The sequence below is a fragment of the Apodemus sylvaticus genome, chromosome 9 (genome assembly GCF_947179515.1).
Source record: "Apodemus sylvaticus chromosome 9, mApoSyl1.1, whole genome shotgun sequence".
NCBI lineage: Eukaryota > Metazoa > Chordata > Mammalia > Rodentia > Muridae > Apodemus > Apodemus sylvaticus.
The window spans coordinates 24,242,778-24,261,616 of NC_067480.1; the positions used below are offsets into that span (position 1 = coordinate 24,242,778).

Below are 18,839 nucleotides of genomic sequence, written 5' to 3' on the forward strand. Positions count from 1 at the left end.
ACCTGGTATTGGTGGCTCAAAGGCGATTCTAGTTGCACGTTCCCATGGTTAGACACAAGATAGATTATCGTACACTTTGGGCTTTCCTAGGCTAACTTCTCGGAGGGGTCAGGGCTGCAGTGAGTGGCGTAAATCTTTCCGATCCACATTTCGGATCATTTTCTTAATGACCAACGCCCCAAAGAGGACTGCCAATATTAGAACAACGCAGACCACATTTTATAAAACATAAAAATGAATGTGATAAGGCCAGTAATAAACAAAGAAACGATCAAACCATACACGGTACTCTCTGACCACCTCGAGAGTTGGCCATCTCATTGATAGTGGGTTCTCCTTTCCTCTACAGTTTGTTTACTTAGTTTTTAGTAAAAGTTTCAAAGCGGCTAACTCTTCCATATCCAGACAGAGGGTCTGCATGTGCTCCTTGCTGGTCTGCAGGCGATCTCCTAGTCGTGCCTAGGCTAGCTCTGGGCTCACAGTTGGCTTCACTTCATGTGAGCTCACTAACTCACCGGGCAATGCCACCGAATACATCCGGTGGCCAGGGAGAAACTTAGCACTGGGGATAACCCATGCTGTGCTGTGAGATGTAGCTTCTTCTTCTCCCCTCCCCCACCCCCAGACAGGGTTTCTCTGTGTAGCCCTGGCTGTCCTGGAACTCACTCTGTAGACCAGGCTGGCCTTGAACTCAGAAATCCGCCTGTCTCTGCCTCCCAAGGGCTGGAATTAAAGGCGTGCGCCACCACGGCCTGGTGAGATGTAGCTTCTAAAAGAGGGATAGAGAAGAGAGAGGAACACATGTGGGACACAGGGAACAGTAAGGACTGCTTCCTGTCAGTGTGTGACAGGCAGCGAGAGGGCAGCAGAGCTCCTAGCACCATCACTGGCAGCTAGTCTTCCTCAGGATGGAAGCATCAGCACATCAGCACAGCTCAAGAGCCAGCGCTGAGCATCTCAGGGCAGTTTCCATCTAAGAGAGGTGATTTAGAAAGACACATGTATTCCCAAGGCAACGCCAAAGCCTTCCCCACCAGAACCAGCACTCAAAGTTCAACCATACAAGCCCTTCTCCAGTTTGCCAATTTGCATCTGCTTACCAGCACCTGCTGGAAAAATACTGTGGGTGTTCGAGGGAAGCCATCAGGAAGCTCGCTTGGCAGCAACCCACTACATGTGTAAGTAACATGACCAAATGTACACGCAGGGATGGAATCATTACACAAAAGGGTGTTAAAACCTGGGCTTTTTGCATCAACCAAGAGCATACAGGCATAGTCAGAAAAGTAGTTTTATAAAACTTTCCAGGGTTATTTATACCTGGTCCTTATTTGGCTAACCTTCCAAAAAACAAAATGTTCAGTCTCAAGAGCCATGCCTAAGTGTTCTTAAATTAATATATATTCACATACATATATACACATCTATTTTAACATATACAAATATCTTTTGCTTGCATGTATGCACACCACATGCATGTAGTGCCTGCAGCAGCCAGAAGAGGGCATCAGAACCCTTGACCTGGAGTTACAGATGATTGTTGTCATGTAGGGGTGCTGGAGACCAAAAGCTGGGTCCTCTGCAAGAGCAGTGAAGCATTCTTAACCCCTGAGCCATGGCTCTCCAGCGCCCTTTAAAGCATTTTTTTTTTCTTTTTGGGATCAGAGCAACAGGTGTCTTTTGCACAAAATATACTTGTTTACAGTTCTTTTTTGAGGAGACTTGGCTATTGTCTCTCTAGAACAAGACAAGTCACTGGAAGAGGCCAATGGCCCTGTGGCTTTACCATTCCCCTCCCTCACCCATCCCACTGTCAATTCTTGTAGCATACATATTGTACCTAATGATGACACAGGCGGCACAGAGCAGTTATGAATACTTGGGGTTGGTGTTAGCACGATAATTAAGTCGTTTGTGGTTTTTCCCCATGCTCTAGATGTATTTCAGAAAGATAAAATAGTCTGCATGATGGCTTGATTTAAGTGTGCTTAAATTAATATATATATTCACAGTTAATATATAATTAACACACACACACACACACACACACACACACACAACAACAGTGCGGAGAGAGGCAGACTGAAGACTCAACTTCTCTGAGCTTCTCGCCTGCCAATGCTGAGGTCTGCACACTGGCTTTTCCTTTTAAAAGGCTGCTGGGGCAGCAACTGGGATCATGGCTTCCGCTTGTCCCAGGCTGTTCTCACGGGTTTGTCCTATGGTTTCATTAGAGAAAACACTGAACACACGCTTTTGAGGTGCAAAGTTTCTAGGGCCGCTTTTATCTACTTGTGGACTTATAGGTTACTATAGAAATGAGTAGTTCAGGACCACAACATCCCCTGTACACCTGGCGTGGAAATCCTATAGAATCAGGTCGACCGCTTTGCCAGAACTTACACAAAATAATAATTTACTGTTAGTTTGAGTTTCTGGGAAGGATCTTCCTAAGTTGGAAGCATATTCCCGTTTCCTTTTGGATTGCATCCCAACAGTCTACAGCAGGAAGTATGTTACTCAGAAGAAACTAAAAATGTCCTTCTTCATATTTATTACTTGCTACTCACATCATGAAAATAAAAGAAGCGTCACCAAACAATTGCTTTATCAAAATTTAATTACTGAATACCCATTACAACCTATTCTAATAAATCTGGCTTCCAGAAGCTAGGTATCATATGGTAACTGGATTTTTTTTAAAGGAAAGTAATTTCTAACCAATAGCTTTGGGTGACACATGTTCTTTCACTCCTCTGAAGGGTACTGAGCAGAAGTGCCCATTTCTGTATCAGAGGGTAGAATGTTGTAGCCAGAGTCTAAAGCATGGGGAATTATGGGTAAGCAAGCAGGGCTGGGAGAGGCCCAGCCCCAGGACCATAGGCCTAGTGCTGTTCTACACACAGGCAGGGGACCAGTGGACCCGCACTGCCCACCCATACTCTAGAGTTATTAAAATGTTTTCTAGACCATTTGAAACTAAACAAAGAAAAACTTTGTCTCTCTGACACAACAACGGATCTCATTTGGACGCTGTGTTATTATTTTTTTTCTTTAATAGCTATTACCACTGTAACAGCAGCTTAGCGACTCCGTCTGCAGCGTGAGCAGTTTTGATAAACAGCCTCTGCGGGCCACACAACGGGGATAATGTATCCTTAAGTACCGCCAATGAGCTGCCGTTCTGCACAGCCAATTACTTCTGTGCGTCTGTCACTCAAAGGAAAAATGACTGAGCCCATTAGATCAAACCTTTGTCACTGTTCCTAATGCACTCTTAGGCCTCATTAATCTCCGGGAGCAGCAACAGAGCCGCCGGTGCCTCGCCGCCTCCCCCGAACAGGCCCACGTGAAGCCTCTCATGTCTCCCCCAAGTGCGCGCGTTAATCAAGCTCTCCTTATTGCCCGGGTCCCTGTCACGGCGGAGAGCGCTCCCTCTTAAATGCTCTCATTATGACCCATCCTCAGAGCCGGCTAAGTGGAAAAAAAGAGAGAGGGAGCGAGGGAGGAAGAGGACGGGAGAGAAAGAGAAGAGAGCAAGTCCAATCCCATTAATATTCATGACAATAATTAGTATTCTAGGTCACTGAATATTCATGCTATTAGTTTGGTTTTTTTATGGGTTTGCTGGATGTCCTGATTGCTGAAGTGTGGAGAAAACAGCATGGCTGAGACTGTCGATGTCAACCGCAGTTCAATACTCCAAACACATTCCCCGTCCACCCTCCCCCACCATGGTACTCAGAGCATCAGCTCAGCCCTCCTGCAGGCTGGCCTGCCTCCAACTGCAGGGGACCTCAAGTGGGGGAGGCGGAGGAAAAGGGGCAAGGGTTCCTCTTACAGGGGTCGAGGTGCCAACCTGGGTAGAATGGGGAAAAAACCCATAATTGTAGAAACCCAACAAAGACACATGCTACAAGAGCAGGAACACAAGCTATGGCCCCAGAACAAAGATGTTGAAGTCAGAAGTCATCGAAAAATTGATGTCAAGGTACAGAAAAGGGAGAGGCCTTCACAGAGATCACGAACACCTCAAAGGACACTTCCCAGGCCACCCAGCACGGCCATCTAAGTAAGTATCTAGTGGGGGACAGTCTAGATACGTCGTCTGTCCGCTAGCAGGCATTTGAAAGGCAAACTCAAAAAATGTCATTTGGCCACCCCTCCCCCACCCTATCTTGTCAGGAACCAATGATAAGGCCCTGGAAGTCACAGACGCCAAGAACACAGAAGTTAGAGTCAGGGAAGCTGAGGCATAGAAACAGACCTGCACTGGAGGGCAGGGCCAGGGTTCAATGCTGTATTTTTGATTCCAGAGTGGCTACTCTTAGCCATAAGCTTCTCTATTTTGTACAGAGACATCAGATAACCTAAGGCTGATACAATTTTATCTAGGTCACATGTGTGTAGCAAGATTTACCAAACCAGGTTAGCTAAAACTCACTAAAGAAAACATATAAGGGCATTTCAACTCTCTTGGAAGGATTTTAGGAATTAAACTTGGGAAGACTCTCAAAACGCAGCTACTGATAAATTCCCGGTTACTATGGCAACTAGGGTCCCTCCCATAAGCTCCCTGCTAAAGGAACAGAAATGAAGCTTCCCCTGGGCGTCCAGAGGGGAGCCAGAAGAGGGACAGATGTGTCATGAAAGGGATTTCAGCCAAATGTGGATCATTTTTTTCTAGATGTTTCCATTTTACCATTTATTTTTGCTGGAGTAGGTCCTCATGTATTTTTTTTTTTAAAAAATGTTATATTCAGACAGAAATATTCTCTCTCTCCAACTAATGACATTGGTAGCCAACCAATGACTTTTTAAAAATTATTTCTGTTCTTACTGGCTTGCAGCAATCAAGCTTAGAACTGGCTTCTAGAGGTCAGGGTTATTTGTTCTGAGAAGGACGCACCCGCTCTGTCGCCAGCATCCTGCATGGGCACCACTCTTACACGCCTACAACCCGGGGTTCTCACAGGTCAGAATTGCGAACTCCTATCTGGGCATCTTTTACCTTTTTTGTTTGGTTTACAAAATTTTCTCTTCCATCCAACTCAGAGTTTGACTTTCAGACTGTCCTACTCAATGGCGGTAATTTTCTTCTGTAGCATCTTAATCAAAATTGTCTTTACTCATGCTTATTTCTACTTGATGATTTTGAAAAAAAACTTTTAAAAATGTATTTATTTATTGTGTGTGGAGGTAGAAGACAAAAGTTGGTTTTCTGCTCCCCCCAGTGCGTCCTGGGGATTGTACTCAGGTCAACAGCTTGGGCAAGCACCTTTACCTGTTGAGCCTTCACACCAGCTCCATATATTTACTTAGCTGAGATCCTTGTACTCCAGCCTGTCCTCAAGGTTGCTGTGTAGTCAAGAATGACCTTAAACTCCTGATTATCCTGCCTCTATCTCTCAAACGCCAGGAGATATATCCCCCTAAAAGCAGCCTGTGTGGGTCTGGGGATCAGACTGTGCACTGTAGGGTAGGCAAGCATGCTACTAGCTGAACCAGAACCCCAGAAATATATGGGGAGCCAGGGGGAAAGGACTGGCAGGAGGAACACAGGAAACTCAAGGTACATGAGGTACACAGGGTTCACTGGGAAGCTACCATGACAATGTGCTTTGACCACCTCTTTCCCCAGGAAAACTGGACATTAAGATTATAGCAATTCCAACAATTCAACATTCACATAGGGGAAAGAAAAATAAAACCTCTAAATTTAAAGTTATGAAATGCATAAAAGTAAACTATAACAATATTCGATAAACATAATATGCTGGTATCCCAAATACACAGAGACACATCTCTAGCCAGGTGTGATGGTGCACACCTTTAACCCCAGCTCTTGGGAGGCAGAGGCAGGAGGACTCTGAGCTTGATGGAGAACTAAACAGAGAGACACTGTCTCGTCAAAACAAAACAAAATAAAACAAAACACAATCATCCAAACAACAACAAGAAAAAGAGCAAGAGCAAGAGAACCGTATAACAGGAGCCAGGCCCCATCTACCCCCTCAATACCGACGGATATCTGCAATGCCTTAGCAGTGTGCTTAGTGCAGTAGTACCTGCACTGAGCTGGTGGGCTCCTGGAGGGTTAGCCTGCTCCTCTCACCGCATCTTCACAGCAATTGTTCAAGGCTAGGCACATAACAGACCAAGTAGCCAAGGAAGAAGTGCTGTGTCTACTCATAAACTGGATGGAGAAATGAAGTCAGTCCAGAACAGAGCTGGGCAGACGCTGTGGTATGGAACGGAGATACAGTCATGAGATGTGTCCTGTAGCTCACCCAACTAACATGACTTAGGTTACATGGCTGGATATGAAAATAAAATCTAGGGGCTTTCGTGTATGGAAACCACTGAGATCATGTAAGAGGTAAACCATTTCCCTGGAAAAAGATCAGCATGGTGACTGGAAAATTCTGAAGACGGAATGGATTAGCAAACTCTCTAGGACCTGAATGAAGACCACAGCTGGGCAAGACCAACCTGAAGAAACCCAGAAAGAGCAATGAGTCCCCTTCCTCACCCCCACCGTGCCCATAATTAAACCCAGTGTTAGGGACTGGGTTTTACACTCGTCACTATTACGCAAAGTATGTGTGGTGACACATGGCTATAATTCCAGTACTTGAGAGGCACAGGCAGGAGAATCAGCAATTCAAGGTCATGTTCAGGTGTGCACTGAACTCAAAGGAGACCCTGTCTCAGAAAAAAAGAAAAGAAAAGAAAAGAAAAAGGCCAACAGCATGAGATGATTTGGTGGTGTAGTTGTTTTCCAGTTGTTCTGAGGGTCAGGGAAGAGAGAGCAGAAATGGGCAGCAACAACTTGGGTAACTTGCAGGTCAAGGCGGGGTGTTGAGGCATTCCCTGCCATACGGAACCAAGTCTGATGTGTAACACACTGTGGCAGAAATGCAGCAGCATACAACATCTCACAAAGAACAGTGGATGGAGCAGAGAGCCCCCAGAAAGTGCATTTCATCCGAATTTAGCCGTACATACAGACGGTGCAGGATTAATGAAGATCATTCAACAGAAAAGACAGGTGGCTGCTTGAATTGACAATTTGCTTATTATTTTCTATCAGATATAATGGATCCAAACAAATCGAAGGTGAATTAGAAGTTAATGATATTTTTAAAAGGGTTTAACAAAAGAATAATAAAATTTGGAAAAAAATGTCTATCAGGTGCAAACAGACTTCAGACCATTTTTGAACAGTTCAATGTACAAACTACATATGAAATGACACAGGAAAAAAAAGAAGAAAATCCTATGTATAAATTTAAGACTGCAAAAAGTAAGAAAAAATATTTTTTTAAAAGATTTATTTATTTTCATATGTAAGTATATCATAGCTGTCTTCAGACACTCCAGAAGAGGGCATCAGATCTCACTATAGATGGTTGTGAGCCACCATGTGGTTGCTGGGATTGAACTCAGGACCTTCGGAAGAGCAGACAGTGCTCTTAACCACTGAGCCATCTCTCCAACCCCAAGAAAAAAATATTATATTTAAGTTTTGCATATTATAAAATACCAATATCCTTAATATATAAAGAGCTTTCCCATATCAACAAGAAAAAGAACCCATAAAAAGAACACATAAAGGTGACACATAAAATAATTACAAAACAGATACATGGGCAATAAGCCTAAGGATCACTCAGCTTCACAACTGATGAAAGAGATTAAACTTTATACCCAGCATGGGGTGTTTTTACCCTGTTGATTTTGAAAATGACAATTAAAAGCAGTACCAGGTAGGTACTTTATAGGAGCTATCTCTAGAGGTTATTTTGGAAATATACACCAAGAACCTGACAGAGAGATCACTGGCTGAGCCACACTACTAAAGGCTGCTGCTGGCTTCAGAGAGTAACTGTTGAGTGCTGAGGCTTAGTACGTGCAAGCCCCAGGCCAGCCAGCCAGAGTAGGAAAACTAAGTAACAATGGAACTTGGGAACTAAGTACCCCACATACTCAACCCCATGCTCTCAAAACATGAAGACAGCAGAACTCAAGAGTAAAGAGTATCATCAATTACTCGTCCAATTGTAGCAAACAGCTACAATAACTATTTTTAGCTCAAAGTCCATCACAACACTTATCTACTTGTTCCTCACACAGGAGTGTTTTATTAGTAACAATTTCAAAGCCAGGAAACTCAACTTGCAGAGCATAATTTAGCGTCTAAGAACGACAACCCAGCAAGTGCCTTAATTTCTTAAGTGAAAAGCAACATGTCATTTTACATTAATGTCCAGATGTAAGAAGTCAATTTGAATTAAAGTTTCACAACATGCTGGTGAAGTAGCTGTCTCTTACAATCCCAGACCCATACTCCAGCCTTATTTATACCCAAGGACTAGCAGGCATCGCCCAGGAACGTGGTCTGAGGCCTCACTGAGTCTCACTGGAAGCGATGACATCACCCTTATGCCTACTGAGGAAGCCCAAGCCACATTGCCCACGTTATGACTGGGGCCCTGGGGCCCTGTGACTAATGTCATACTCCTACTTCCCTGTCCCAGCTGACGTCTGCAGAGCTAAGGAAATCAACTAGGTGGCCTCACAGATCAACCTAGTGGAGGGTTGGAAAGCTCCTGTCCTAAACCTGAGGGGCGTGACTATGCAAAAGGGTCTGACTCTTGCCTCTACCCAACAAGCAAGGCTTTTCCTGCAGAGGAGATTGGGGTGAGGAACAGAGCCCCCATTCTTAGAGAATCCGGCGTATGTCTGGTGTGTTACTTGGAAGCCCAAGAACTCATGTCTCAGCACTAAGAGGTCTGAACACCTTAGTGTTATCCACTGTCTCCTGGCACACACCATGACTCTTCCCTTACGTAGGTCTCCAGCAGGCTCTGCTGCCCCCCTCCAGAGCAGTTCCCTGCCCCTGGGTCCCGTCCTAGAGATCCCAGCCCTTTCACAACTGCCACCCTGGACCCGAGAGTGCCTCTGGTGCGTGCTCGGCTTTACATTCTGGGTCCCTGGGTTTGGGAACACAGGGAACACTACAAAATTAGCAGTGACTTCAGTCAGCCACAATGTAGACAGAGTGCCTGTCATAAAGGACAAATACCTGTTACTTTTGTCAACTTAAAAATAATTTCCCAAGTGTTACAGTCCATTAAAATGTATCTAGAAGGTGTTCTAAATCCTTCCAGGGAACTCCCACATAAACGTCAATGTGGGCAGAAGCAATGCTCGCTGCCATGACTGAGCAGTGGACAGGTGACTGCCAGATACAGGGAGAATTCTGGAGGCCAGAGACTCCAAAGTCACTGTGCGCATAATGGATAAGTATTTCATGACTAAATGAAGGGTGATGTTACATAACAGAGAATGGAGACCAATGTTCTATTCATTCTTGACTCGTTCTTCTTCCTGGGGTACCACCCTCCTCCCTTCCCACCTGATGCCAGTTTTGGGAGTCAGGAGAACAGGCCAGAAAGGGCCACAGAGCAACACCCTCACCCTTCTGGAAGGAACTGGTCTTCCCCTTAGGAGAAGTCAATTTTTAGTTTGATTATTAACTGCCCCAAATCCATCACCTCTGCCCCTTCCGTGGTCCTCCTGTCTATGCTGACACAGGTAGGTAGCCAGGCAGACCTGGGTATTGACTTGACCAGCACTGTAAGATACGGAGAGGCACTGTCACTGTCTGGGAGCCACACCGGGACTCGCCCGTGGCACCCCACTTTCACCAAGCAGTCCCATTCACCCTGTACAGTTCATCACACTGACTTTAGAAGCACCTGGCGTTTCAGAAACAAGAAGCCCATTGTTCCAAGAAGCCGACACACGTTAGCACCTGCAGAAAACTCCTTGAGAAGACTGAAGCAAGTGGGAGAAGGAACTTTTTGTGAGTGGAAACAAGGCACCTTTCTGAAGAGATTCTGCATGCTGAGAGAAGACTCCAGCTCTTTTCCTGGCTTCTCTTGACAAGCAATCACAGGAGGGCCAAAATGGCTCCCAATCACCTACAAGCGTGACTTGGTAAAAACAAATAAAATGCCAGAGGCTGTGACTGCACAGAAGTTGGCAAGTTCCCACCACACCAGATTGAAAGAGAATCAAGAACAAAGTTGCTTAGTTAATGAGGAAGGGAAGGAGGGAGAGGGAGAGGGGAGAAGGGGAAGGGGGAGGGACAGAGGGAGGGGGGAGAGGGAGAGGGGATGAGGGGGAGAAGAGAGGAAGGGGAGAGTGAGGGGGAGGAGAGAGGGAGGGAAGAGTGAGAGAGAGAGGGAGAGAGAGAGAGAGAAGAGAGAGAGAGAGAGGGAGGGAGAGAGAGAGGAAAAGAAAGAGATGTGCTAGTGAAGAGAGCAACGGATAGTTCAGCTCAGTGAAGGTCTGGGTGTGCTGCTCATGGCCTCTTCCTCTTGCAGTAACCAGGTATTCATCTACCTTTGAATGACCTTAACCAGCTGATCCACGCACGCAATTGCTCTAACCCATCCTGGGAACGCCGCCCTGGACCCTTATGTTAGTGCAGCCGTGGCTTGCCTGCGGCCACAGAACACAGGCTCAGAGGGAACAAGGCTTCAAAAGCCTGCCTGAAGCTACACCATCTACCTGCGGCAGGAAGTCCTCGGCTCCTCAGCTGCGGCCGAGGCTGAGCTTACCTGAATTTGGTGAGATGTGTAAACTGCTCATGTCCTTGGCCAGGCCGTTGGTTTTGGGACTGGAGATCGGGGCGCAGGCTGACGTGGCTCGGGGTGGCCTCTTCCCCGGCACCTTCACAGTGGTTCTCAAGAGGTCTATCTCTTTGCCGTGGACATTCTGCATGTAATCCTGTGTGAACGTTAAACACCCAAGAGAGATTAGAGACAGGATGGGAGCCAAGACCCTATCGATGTCACGAGCTATAATCCTGTGGCTGTCACGCTCTTCTGCAGGGTGTGGGTGACATCCTTCTTCAAGCCCAGGCTAGGCATCTACATACTGACCTAATCTAGGACTGGGAATGGGGGAAAGAAACAACTTGGTTGGATATGTGCCAACTAGATCTTAGTTCTTTGAACTCTTGCTTCCCAGATGCAGTTTGGGAATGTAGGCTCGTGCTGTGAATTCTGAGACATAGTCCATGGGGATAATGGGGAGATCCATGAGAACAGTCCAGAATTTAAGGATGTAACTAAGTTGTGCAGGCTTGCTTCATATGGACTTTGATGAGCTACACTTATCTGAAAGGAGGAAACCTCAATTGAGTAGATGCCTCCACGAAATCCAGCTGTGCGGCATTTTCTCAATTAGCAACTCAAGTGGGAGGGAGGACGGGAGGGCCCAGCTTAGTGTGGGTGGTCCCTGGGTTGGTGGTCCTGGGTTCTATAAGAAAGCAGGCTGAGCCAGCCAGAGAGAGCAAGCCAGTAAGCAGCACCCATGGCCTCTGCATCAGCTCCTGCCTCCAGGTTCCTGCCCTGCTTGAGTTCCAGTCCTGACTTCCTTCAGTGATGAACAGTGATGTGGAAGTGTAAGCCACATAAAACTTTTCCTCAACTTGCTTTTGGTCACGGTATTTCATCACAGCAATAAAAACTCTAACTAAGACAGACTGGGGGACACGAGGTACCACCACCACCACCACCAACAACAACAGGAACAACAACAGTATGTTCACAGTGGGCACTAACAAGAATATATATGTTCTCCTATTAACATCATAAGCCCCTTCTACAAAGTCACCAGCATGACTGCATGCGAAAGGCCATGGAGTCCTCAACCCCACAAAGAACTACAGGTGACGGAGGAGAGCTGGGAACTGGAGAAGGTGGCCTTTCCCAAGGAAGAGCACACCGGTTGGCTGTCCCATGCCAGCCCTGAAAAGATTCAGACAAGTAACATTATACGGATTTGCAAGGCCTTATCTGGGGATGTATGTGCACATATAAATATATACATGTGCGCTGTAACAACTGATGAAAAGAGAGAGGCCCTGTCTCTTGAGGGAGTAGGGAGGTGCTTACGGGAGGGTTTGGGGGGAAGAAAAGAAAGGGAGAAATGTTGTAATTGAAATACAACCTCAAGAATAAACAAACAAGAATGCTTATCCTGTGCCTCCCATAAGAAATGCCCCCACAGGCTGTGTGTTTGCACACTCTGTTTCTGGCTTGGGGTGCTGCTTGGGAAGGTTGTGTGGCCTTTAGAAAGTGAAGGCTTCCTGAAGGAAACAGTCACTAAGAACATGCTGGAAGGCTGAATGGATTTGCTTCCCGAGGACAGGGGTGATGTGACCAGAAGCCTCCCAGCTTCTGCAGAGCTGGAGTAGAAATCCCACCCTTCCTTCAAATGCTTCTTTTCAGGCAACTGAAAGAAGCCAAAAATTAAAGACAAAGGGAAAGAAAAGCCTAGAAACGAATCTACCGGTCCCCTGGCTCCTGAATGTTGGCAGCCAGCAGCCAGCAACTATCAGAGGGTAGCCTGGGCTAAGTCATTTAACAATCCTCCATACAATGGCACAAACACAATACCTGGGAACAGAGTGTCAGGTAAAGAAGTTGTGTGAGCGTCCTTGAAAAACGGCTGTGTGCCGAAAGCCTAGCTGTCAGCCTGTGGTGCTCTTGGGGGGCGGTGAGACTTTAGACGGCAGGACTCACCCATCACACATCAAAAAAGGATACATCCTGAATCAGATAAATAATGTTTCAGGTACTTTAACAGTAAGCAGGAAGTAGGACTAGGAAGGAAGCAGGAAATAGGATTCTTGGTAAACTCAGGAATTTGTGTTGCCCTAAGTGATTCAATTCAGGTTGGAGCACCTTTGGAAGAATTGACTTGTTCTGAGCTCCCGGCTGTGCAGCTAGCAGCCGCAGATAGATAACCCACACATGCAAAACAGGCAGGTCAGAGCTTTAGTCTGCTGGAGATCAACAGGGTGGTGCATACTGATGGAGTGGTGGGGGGTCAGGACAAGTCTGTCCTCACTCCTGGGAAAGAGGCAAGCCATGTGATGTAATCATAGAACAATGTCCACGGTCTAGCGGACCAGGTACCCGGAAGCCGCCTGTGATGGTTACTCTTGACTGCCATCTTGGTTATGCTGAGAAGTATGTAGGGCAGAGAGGAACTGGGCTTCTAGGTATGCTGACAGGAAGTTCCTGAAGACTAAGCTGAGGTGGGAGCTATGAACACCGTGGCACTATGGGTAAAGCTTTCCCAGGATTTATTCTCTGCTTCCTGGTCACAGTGATGTGAGCTGTATTTTCCGTGCCCCGCCCCAAGATGGTAGGGTATGGATCAACGATAGAAGTTTTTATCATCATCAAGTCAGACTGAAGGATGGTGTGAACTCTGGTGGGAGGAAACCGGCACTGCAGACAGCAAGCCAAACTCTGGTCTATCAGGGAAGAAAGGGACTCCAGCCAGGGCAGGTTTTCAGAAAAAAAAGGCTGTTCTTCTCATCTCTAATGCCTGCCATTAACACCCACCCACACGCAAGCCCATTTCCAAACAGAGCTCTGCTTGCAAACAGCGAATTCTTTCCTGCGCAGTTACTCCTCTCAAATACCAACTTGCTGTAACTTTCTCCTTTAATGCCGATTCTTGACAAATTAAAATACAATAACAGGAGTGTAATTGAGCATTTATTGCTTATGAGTTCCAAAATGAGGCTAATCAGAGAGTGACTAAGGCCCAGCGTGGGCTCTTTTAATAGGCATGTTTTAACATACAATAACCAGGATATTTTATTTAAAATTATTGTAGAAATGTAGAGTCTGCTTTCTGGATGAGAACAAGATGAGAGAAGACATTTATCTTGAGCCCAGCATGGGCTGGCCGATCTGTTTTCTTGCACATGCGAGACACTGCAGCATGAGAATTGGCTCGAGGAAACTTGAGTATCAGAGGGCTGAGGGTGGCATGGTTGGCGAGGTGCTTGCTTGACCTGCAGTCTGCCTATGATCTCCTTGTTGGGGAGGTGGGTCAGCTGCCTAGCCACACTTGTGTTGCAGGTGGGAGAAAAAGTGACAGAGACACCCAACTTCAACCTCTACCCTCTGCAGGTTCAGGTGCACACACATACACACCAACCCACCAACCAACCAGAAACCAGAATATTCATCCGGCAACTCCTGCATGTCCACTCTGCCTTGTTTCCTCTCCCAAGAGAAAAACTGCTCTGAGTTTGATCCTGCTTCTATAAGAACATGGCCTTTTCATCTCTGCCTGGCTTGGTACTTGAGGAATTAAAGCTGGGATCACTAAACAATGTGGTGTCTTCAGAAGCTGACAGGATGTTCGGATCATGGGTGAGTGTGAGGCAGGGACCTCGCTGGGTAAAATAAAGACAGCAAGCTTATTTTGATATGCAAATACCACTCAGCTACCCTTCTCCATGTTAGCTGCAGAAAATGCTGATCGAAGATAAAAGAGGGGAAAAAACCTTTAACAAGGCATGAGGGTAATTCAAAGCCAAGTACTTTTAAACAGCACTTAACAAGTCCCTGGGGCCCACTCAAGAGCCAGGCCCCCCAGAGGTGCCGTCTCCCGCCCCTCAACAGCTTGAAAAAGTAGTAATTGCAAACCTATTTGCATTTTTCTCCTCAACTTGTCCACGCTTATCGTGTAGATTCTTTTTTCCAAGCGGGTACCAGAGCAAAGGGACCCGTTCAGAATGCGCCAACAGCTCGGCAGCCATGCTTGCTGTCCCCCTGCACCCGCGCCTGCACCTTTGCCTTCCCCTGTTTTTTACATTTTGCTCCTAATTACATTGCATCTATTGCCGTACACTTAATTAGCTGCATTAATGTGATTTCTTTTCACATAGTCAAGCAATTAAGAGCTATGATTGAGTTTCATTCAATTAGCCTCAACAAACATGCTAATTGATGTCCCAGATGCAAATGAGGTGCAATGAGAGAGACCTGCTTGCAATTGAGAGCCACGTCAGAGACCCAGAGCTTTCGGCTTGCTGACAGAAGCACAGTTTAACGTGGCTCCTGCCTTCTGTAGGGTGGCCTTAGGAGAAAGATGGGGGGCCATTAGCGCCTCTGTGTTCCAGATCCTTCCGGATATTGAGAATTCACTGTTTAGCTGCTGTACAATGTGGACCCACACTTCACTGTTAGGTGTCCCTGGACTAGAAGGTGATCAGCTGGGTAACATTTGGCTGCTGCAGACTGAGTGCTGCACAACTCCCATCAGCAGACAGTTACAAGGCTGTCAAGAAAATTTCCCCCAAGAACCTCAAAAGCAATCCCAGCCATCCCCAAGCCTTCTGTGTGCGTGATAGCCTAGACGGTGTTCAGTAAAGGGGAAGTTCATCTTCGTCACCTCTGGGGCATTTGGCACTTGAGTTAAGCACAAAATACAGCAATCCATCAATAGTTCCTAAAAATATTCTTAGCAGATCGATTCTCGCTGCCTTGCATCTGGAGGTTACGTTCAGATGCCTGTGAAGGATGGCTTGCTGATGCATTCGTGGGGTTAGCCAAAGCAGTTAACATGAAGCCAAAGTGAAATGCACAAACTGTGATCTGTACCCCCAAACTACATCTACTACAACACAAGGCCTGCTCTACTCGCTGCTAGCCTAGTTAAGAATCAACCAACACCACTTTTGTTAAACAGATAATTTTAAAAAGAATTTCAATGCTTAAAGACAAATGTCAGACAAAGTAAACCTTTGCTACAGTTAGATTTTCCCAATATGCTCTGGCCTCTAAGTATACAATGTGTTGATAAAGTTGACACTTTGCTACAATATATACTACTTTGTTTCAGATAACTTTTACACACATGTCAAAATTTGTTTTCTTTTAAGATTGTATTTATTATTTTTATTTACGTTCTCTCTCTCTCCTCTCCCTCCCACCCCGTGTGTGTGTGTGTGTGTGTGTGTGTGTGTGTGTGTGTGTGTGTGTGTGTGTGTGTTCTGTATAGGTCAGAGGATAAACTTGGGTCCCACACCAGAAGCCTCTCTACCTGGTGAGCCACTCCCTTTATGTAAAGTAAAGCTTAGGAGTTAAGCACACAAGACCACCTTGGAGGACCACCAAGAATAGCAGTGGCAGCGGAGTAGATCAACCTGAACTTTGAGTGTTATAGAAGGCAGAGCAGGAGAAGTGACACCAGCTCTTTGGAGATGCACAGAAGATCATGTGTGGATCTCAGACATTGGAACAAGAAGCTGTGAAGCTGAAATTGACTTGGGGACCCTAAGATGTTAAAGATGCCAGAGCCACAGGATGCCTGCCAAGGAAAGCTGCTAACAGGGAGTGGAACAAGCCCAGGAGACAGAACTTTGTTGAAGTCAACAAAGATGAAAAAGGAGTTGGAGATCTGAAGACTGCTTTGCCACCAGACATGGAGATGCAGAGTTTGGACTTTGCCCAGCTGGTTTCCAGTCTTGCATGGGGGATTACAGTTAAGTGATTAGATAAATCTCAAAAAAGACCTTGAACTTTGGACTTGTTGAGACTGCTAAAGACTACAGGGACTTTTGAAGTTAGACTAAATGTATTTCGCATTATGCTATGTTTAAGTATGGCCCCCATAGACTCATGTTTGAACAAGCCTATGGGGGCCAGGGAGTGGAATGTGATGGTTTATATATGACTGGCCCAGGGAATGACCCTATTAGGAGGTGTGGCCTTATTGGAGTAGGTGTGTCACTGTGGGTGTGGGCTTAAGACTCTCACCCTAGTTGCCTGAAAGTCAGTCTTCCACTAGCAGCATTCAGATGAAGATGTAGAACTCTCAGCAGGAGGCTGCACCATATCTGCCTGGATGCTGCCTTGTTTCTGCCTTGATGACAATGGACTGAACCTCTGAGCCTGTAAGCCAGCCCCAATTAAATCTTGTCTTTTATAAAACTTGCATTGGTCATGGTGTCTGTGCATAGCAGTAAAACCCTAACAAAGTCAGAAGTTGGTCCTCCCTTCTGTAATTTAGCTTAGCAATCTTCAAAGTGTGGCCCTCCGTGCCTGTTAGGGGATCCTGAAGACAACAAACAGTTCAGAATGGCTCTAGGAGGTAATTTGTTTTTTTTTTTTAATTGTATGGCAATTTGTTCTAATGTTGCAAGAGTGACAGGGCATTTTACAACAAAAAGCTACTTTCATTTTCTGAATTTCAACCATCAAAGCCTTCCTTCTTGTCTGACGGTCATTGGGTGCCTCATTTGGAATTACCAGCTAAACTAGCCATTTTTAAGGGAAGCAATGTTTTCATTTAATAGAAGGACTGTCACACAAACGGTATAGTTATCTCTTAGGAAATTAAAAAAAAAAAGAATAAAACTAGTCCTTCAAGGAAAATAACAGATAGTATTAGCGACTAATGAAGGAATCTGAGCTCCCTTGCAAAAATGAAAAATTTAAACCCTTATTTCTCTCTAGCCACGAGGTTGGTATCTTTCAAATACTTAACATTTTCTGAAAAGATTGGTGATGGTATTAATGCCAGGCCTATGTAGATAAAACACACAAAAAGTCATTCATGGTGCAGTGTGCCGGGCTCACTCCTGAATTCTAGGATGCATGCACTGTGCTTTAGTGTATCATCAAAGAGCAATACTAAGGATGAGTGGAAACAGTACTCATATAAATCTCCCTCTTCCACTACGACTATGTGAGTAGATGCCTTATACCTTGAACAAGAATTGTCAGGACTTAAAGAGGTTTGGAAAAATGGAAAAGAACATTGCTACTTCATGGCTTTCTTCTAAAAACTACTCTCCTTTTATTTATCTATGGCAAGAGGCACATGTGGCCAGCCAGCACCTGTAGTCTCCTCTTGCATTCTGCCATGTGACTTGCAGGGATTGAACTCAGGGTGTCAGGCTTGGTGACAAGCACCTTTACCTACTGAGCCATCTCACTGGTTTGTAAAATATATTTTCATAGAACTATTATCTACTTGAAAACAGAATGTGTAGGTCCTTACTTTAAATGAACTTGAACATTTAAAATTTTGTTTGAATGCTTGGCATGAAAAAAAAGACCCATTTCTTATTTTCACTATACTTTGAAAATGCCCAGGTTCAAAAAGGAAGCGGTAGTTCATTAACTTCTGTTTAAAAAAAAAAAAATCTCACACAAAAAGTGTATGTAAGAGAAGCCATTGTTAGATACACTGCTATTCCCAAACTCCATTTAATATATTTTTTCAAAGGAAACTAATCCATAAAGACAGATATAGCACCCGCCATTCACAGAGATCAAGCACATATGAGAGTCCCACACGTATGAATGATAAACAATAGCCTCATGCATAGTCACGGGCAGAGGAGAGGCGCACACCTAAAAATACCACGGAAATGCTTAAGGACTACGAAGAATCTGGCCACATCCTTTCAGATCATGCAACTCAAAGACCACAGTTTCTCCTTCTCTCCAAAGGGTCCTGGTCACAATAGCAAGGTAGGAGGCAGCTTCAAAGCTACAAAATTTCTATGAGGAATAGTTTTGTTTCCCAAGACACCTGACAGAATTCCAGTGCTCTGCTTTTGCAAGGGCCTTCTCGAAGAAGGACACTTTTCAGTGCATATACACCTGACCCTGGGCCATCTCGGGAACAAGGCAGCCACCAAATAAGAGTCTCACAGTGACTGAGACTGAGGAATCAGTTAGGAGACTGTCTGCCCTGGTGAATGCCTCACTGGTCTGGGTAATTACGCTACTCCTGGCAGCTGGGGGAACCTAGCTGGGGTTCACTGGCAGTCCGCTTTCCCTATGACAGTACAAGGGCCAGGGTGGGCTCACCCCTGCACGTCAGCAGGGCGACTCTCTCCATTCTGTTCACTAGTGCGACCAGCATCTGCTATGATGGGCGAAATTCCAACATCAGCCCAGGGGGATACGTTATTGTAATATAAATCTAAATAGCAGAAA

At 45.5% G+C, this 18,839-nt stretch overlaps 1 protein-coding gene across 7 annotated transcripts in view; it reads right to left on the reverse strand.

Annotated features, from left to right (window-relative positions):
• Positions 1 to 18,839, reverse strand: part of Agap1 (ArfGAP with GTPase domain, ankyrin repeat and PH domain 1) — a 432,542-nt gene that overhangs the window by 139,730 nt on the left and 273,973 nt on the right. For all 7 annotated transcript variants that reach the window (XM_052192070.1, XM_052192071.1, XM_052192067.1 and 4 more), the window contains exon 11: positions 10,632 to 10,800. In XM_052192070.1, coding sequence (XP_052048030.1) covers positions 10,632 to 10,800 — 169 coding nt within the window. The remainder of the gene's footprint in view (positions 1 to 10,631; positions 10,801 to 18,839) is intronic.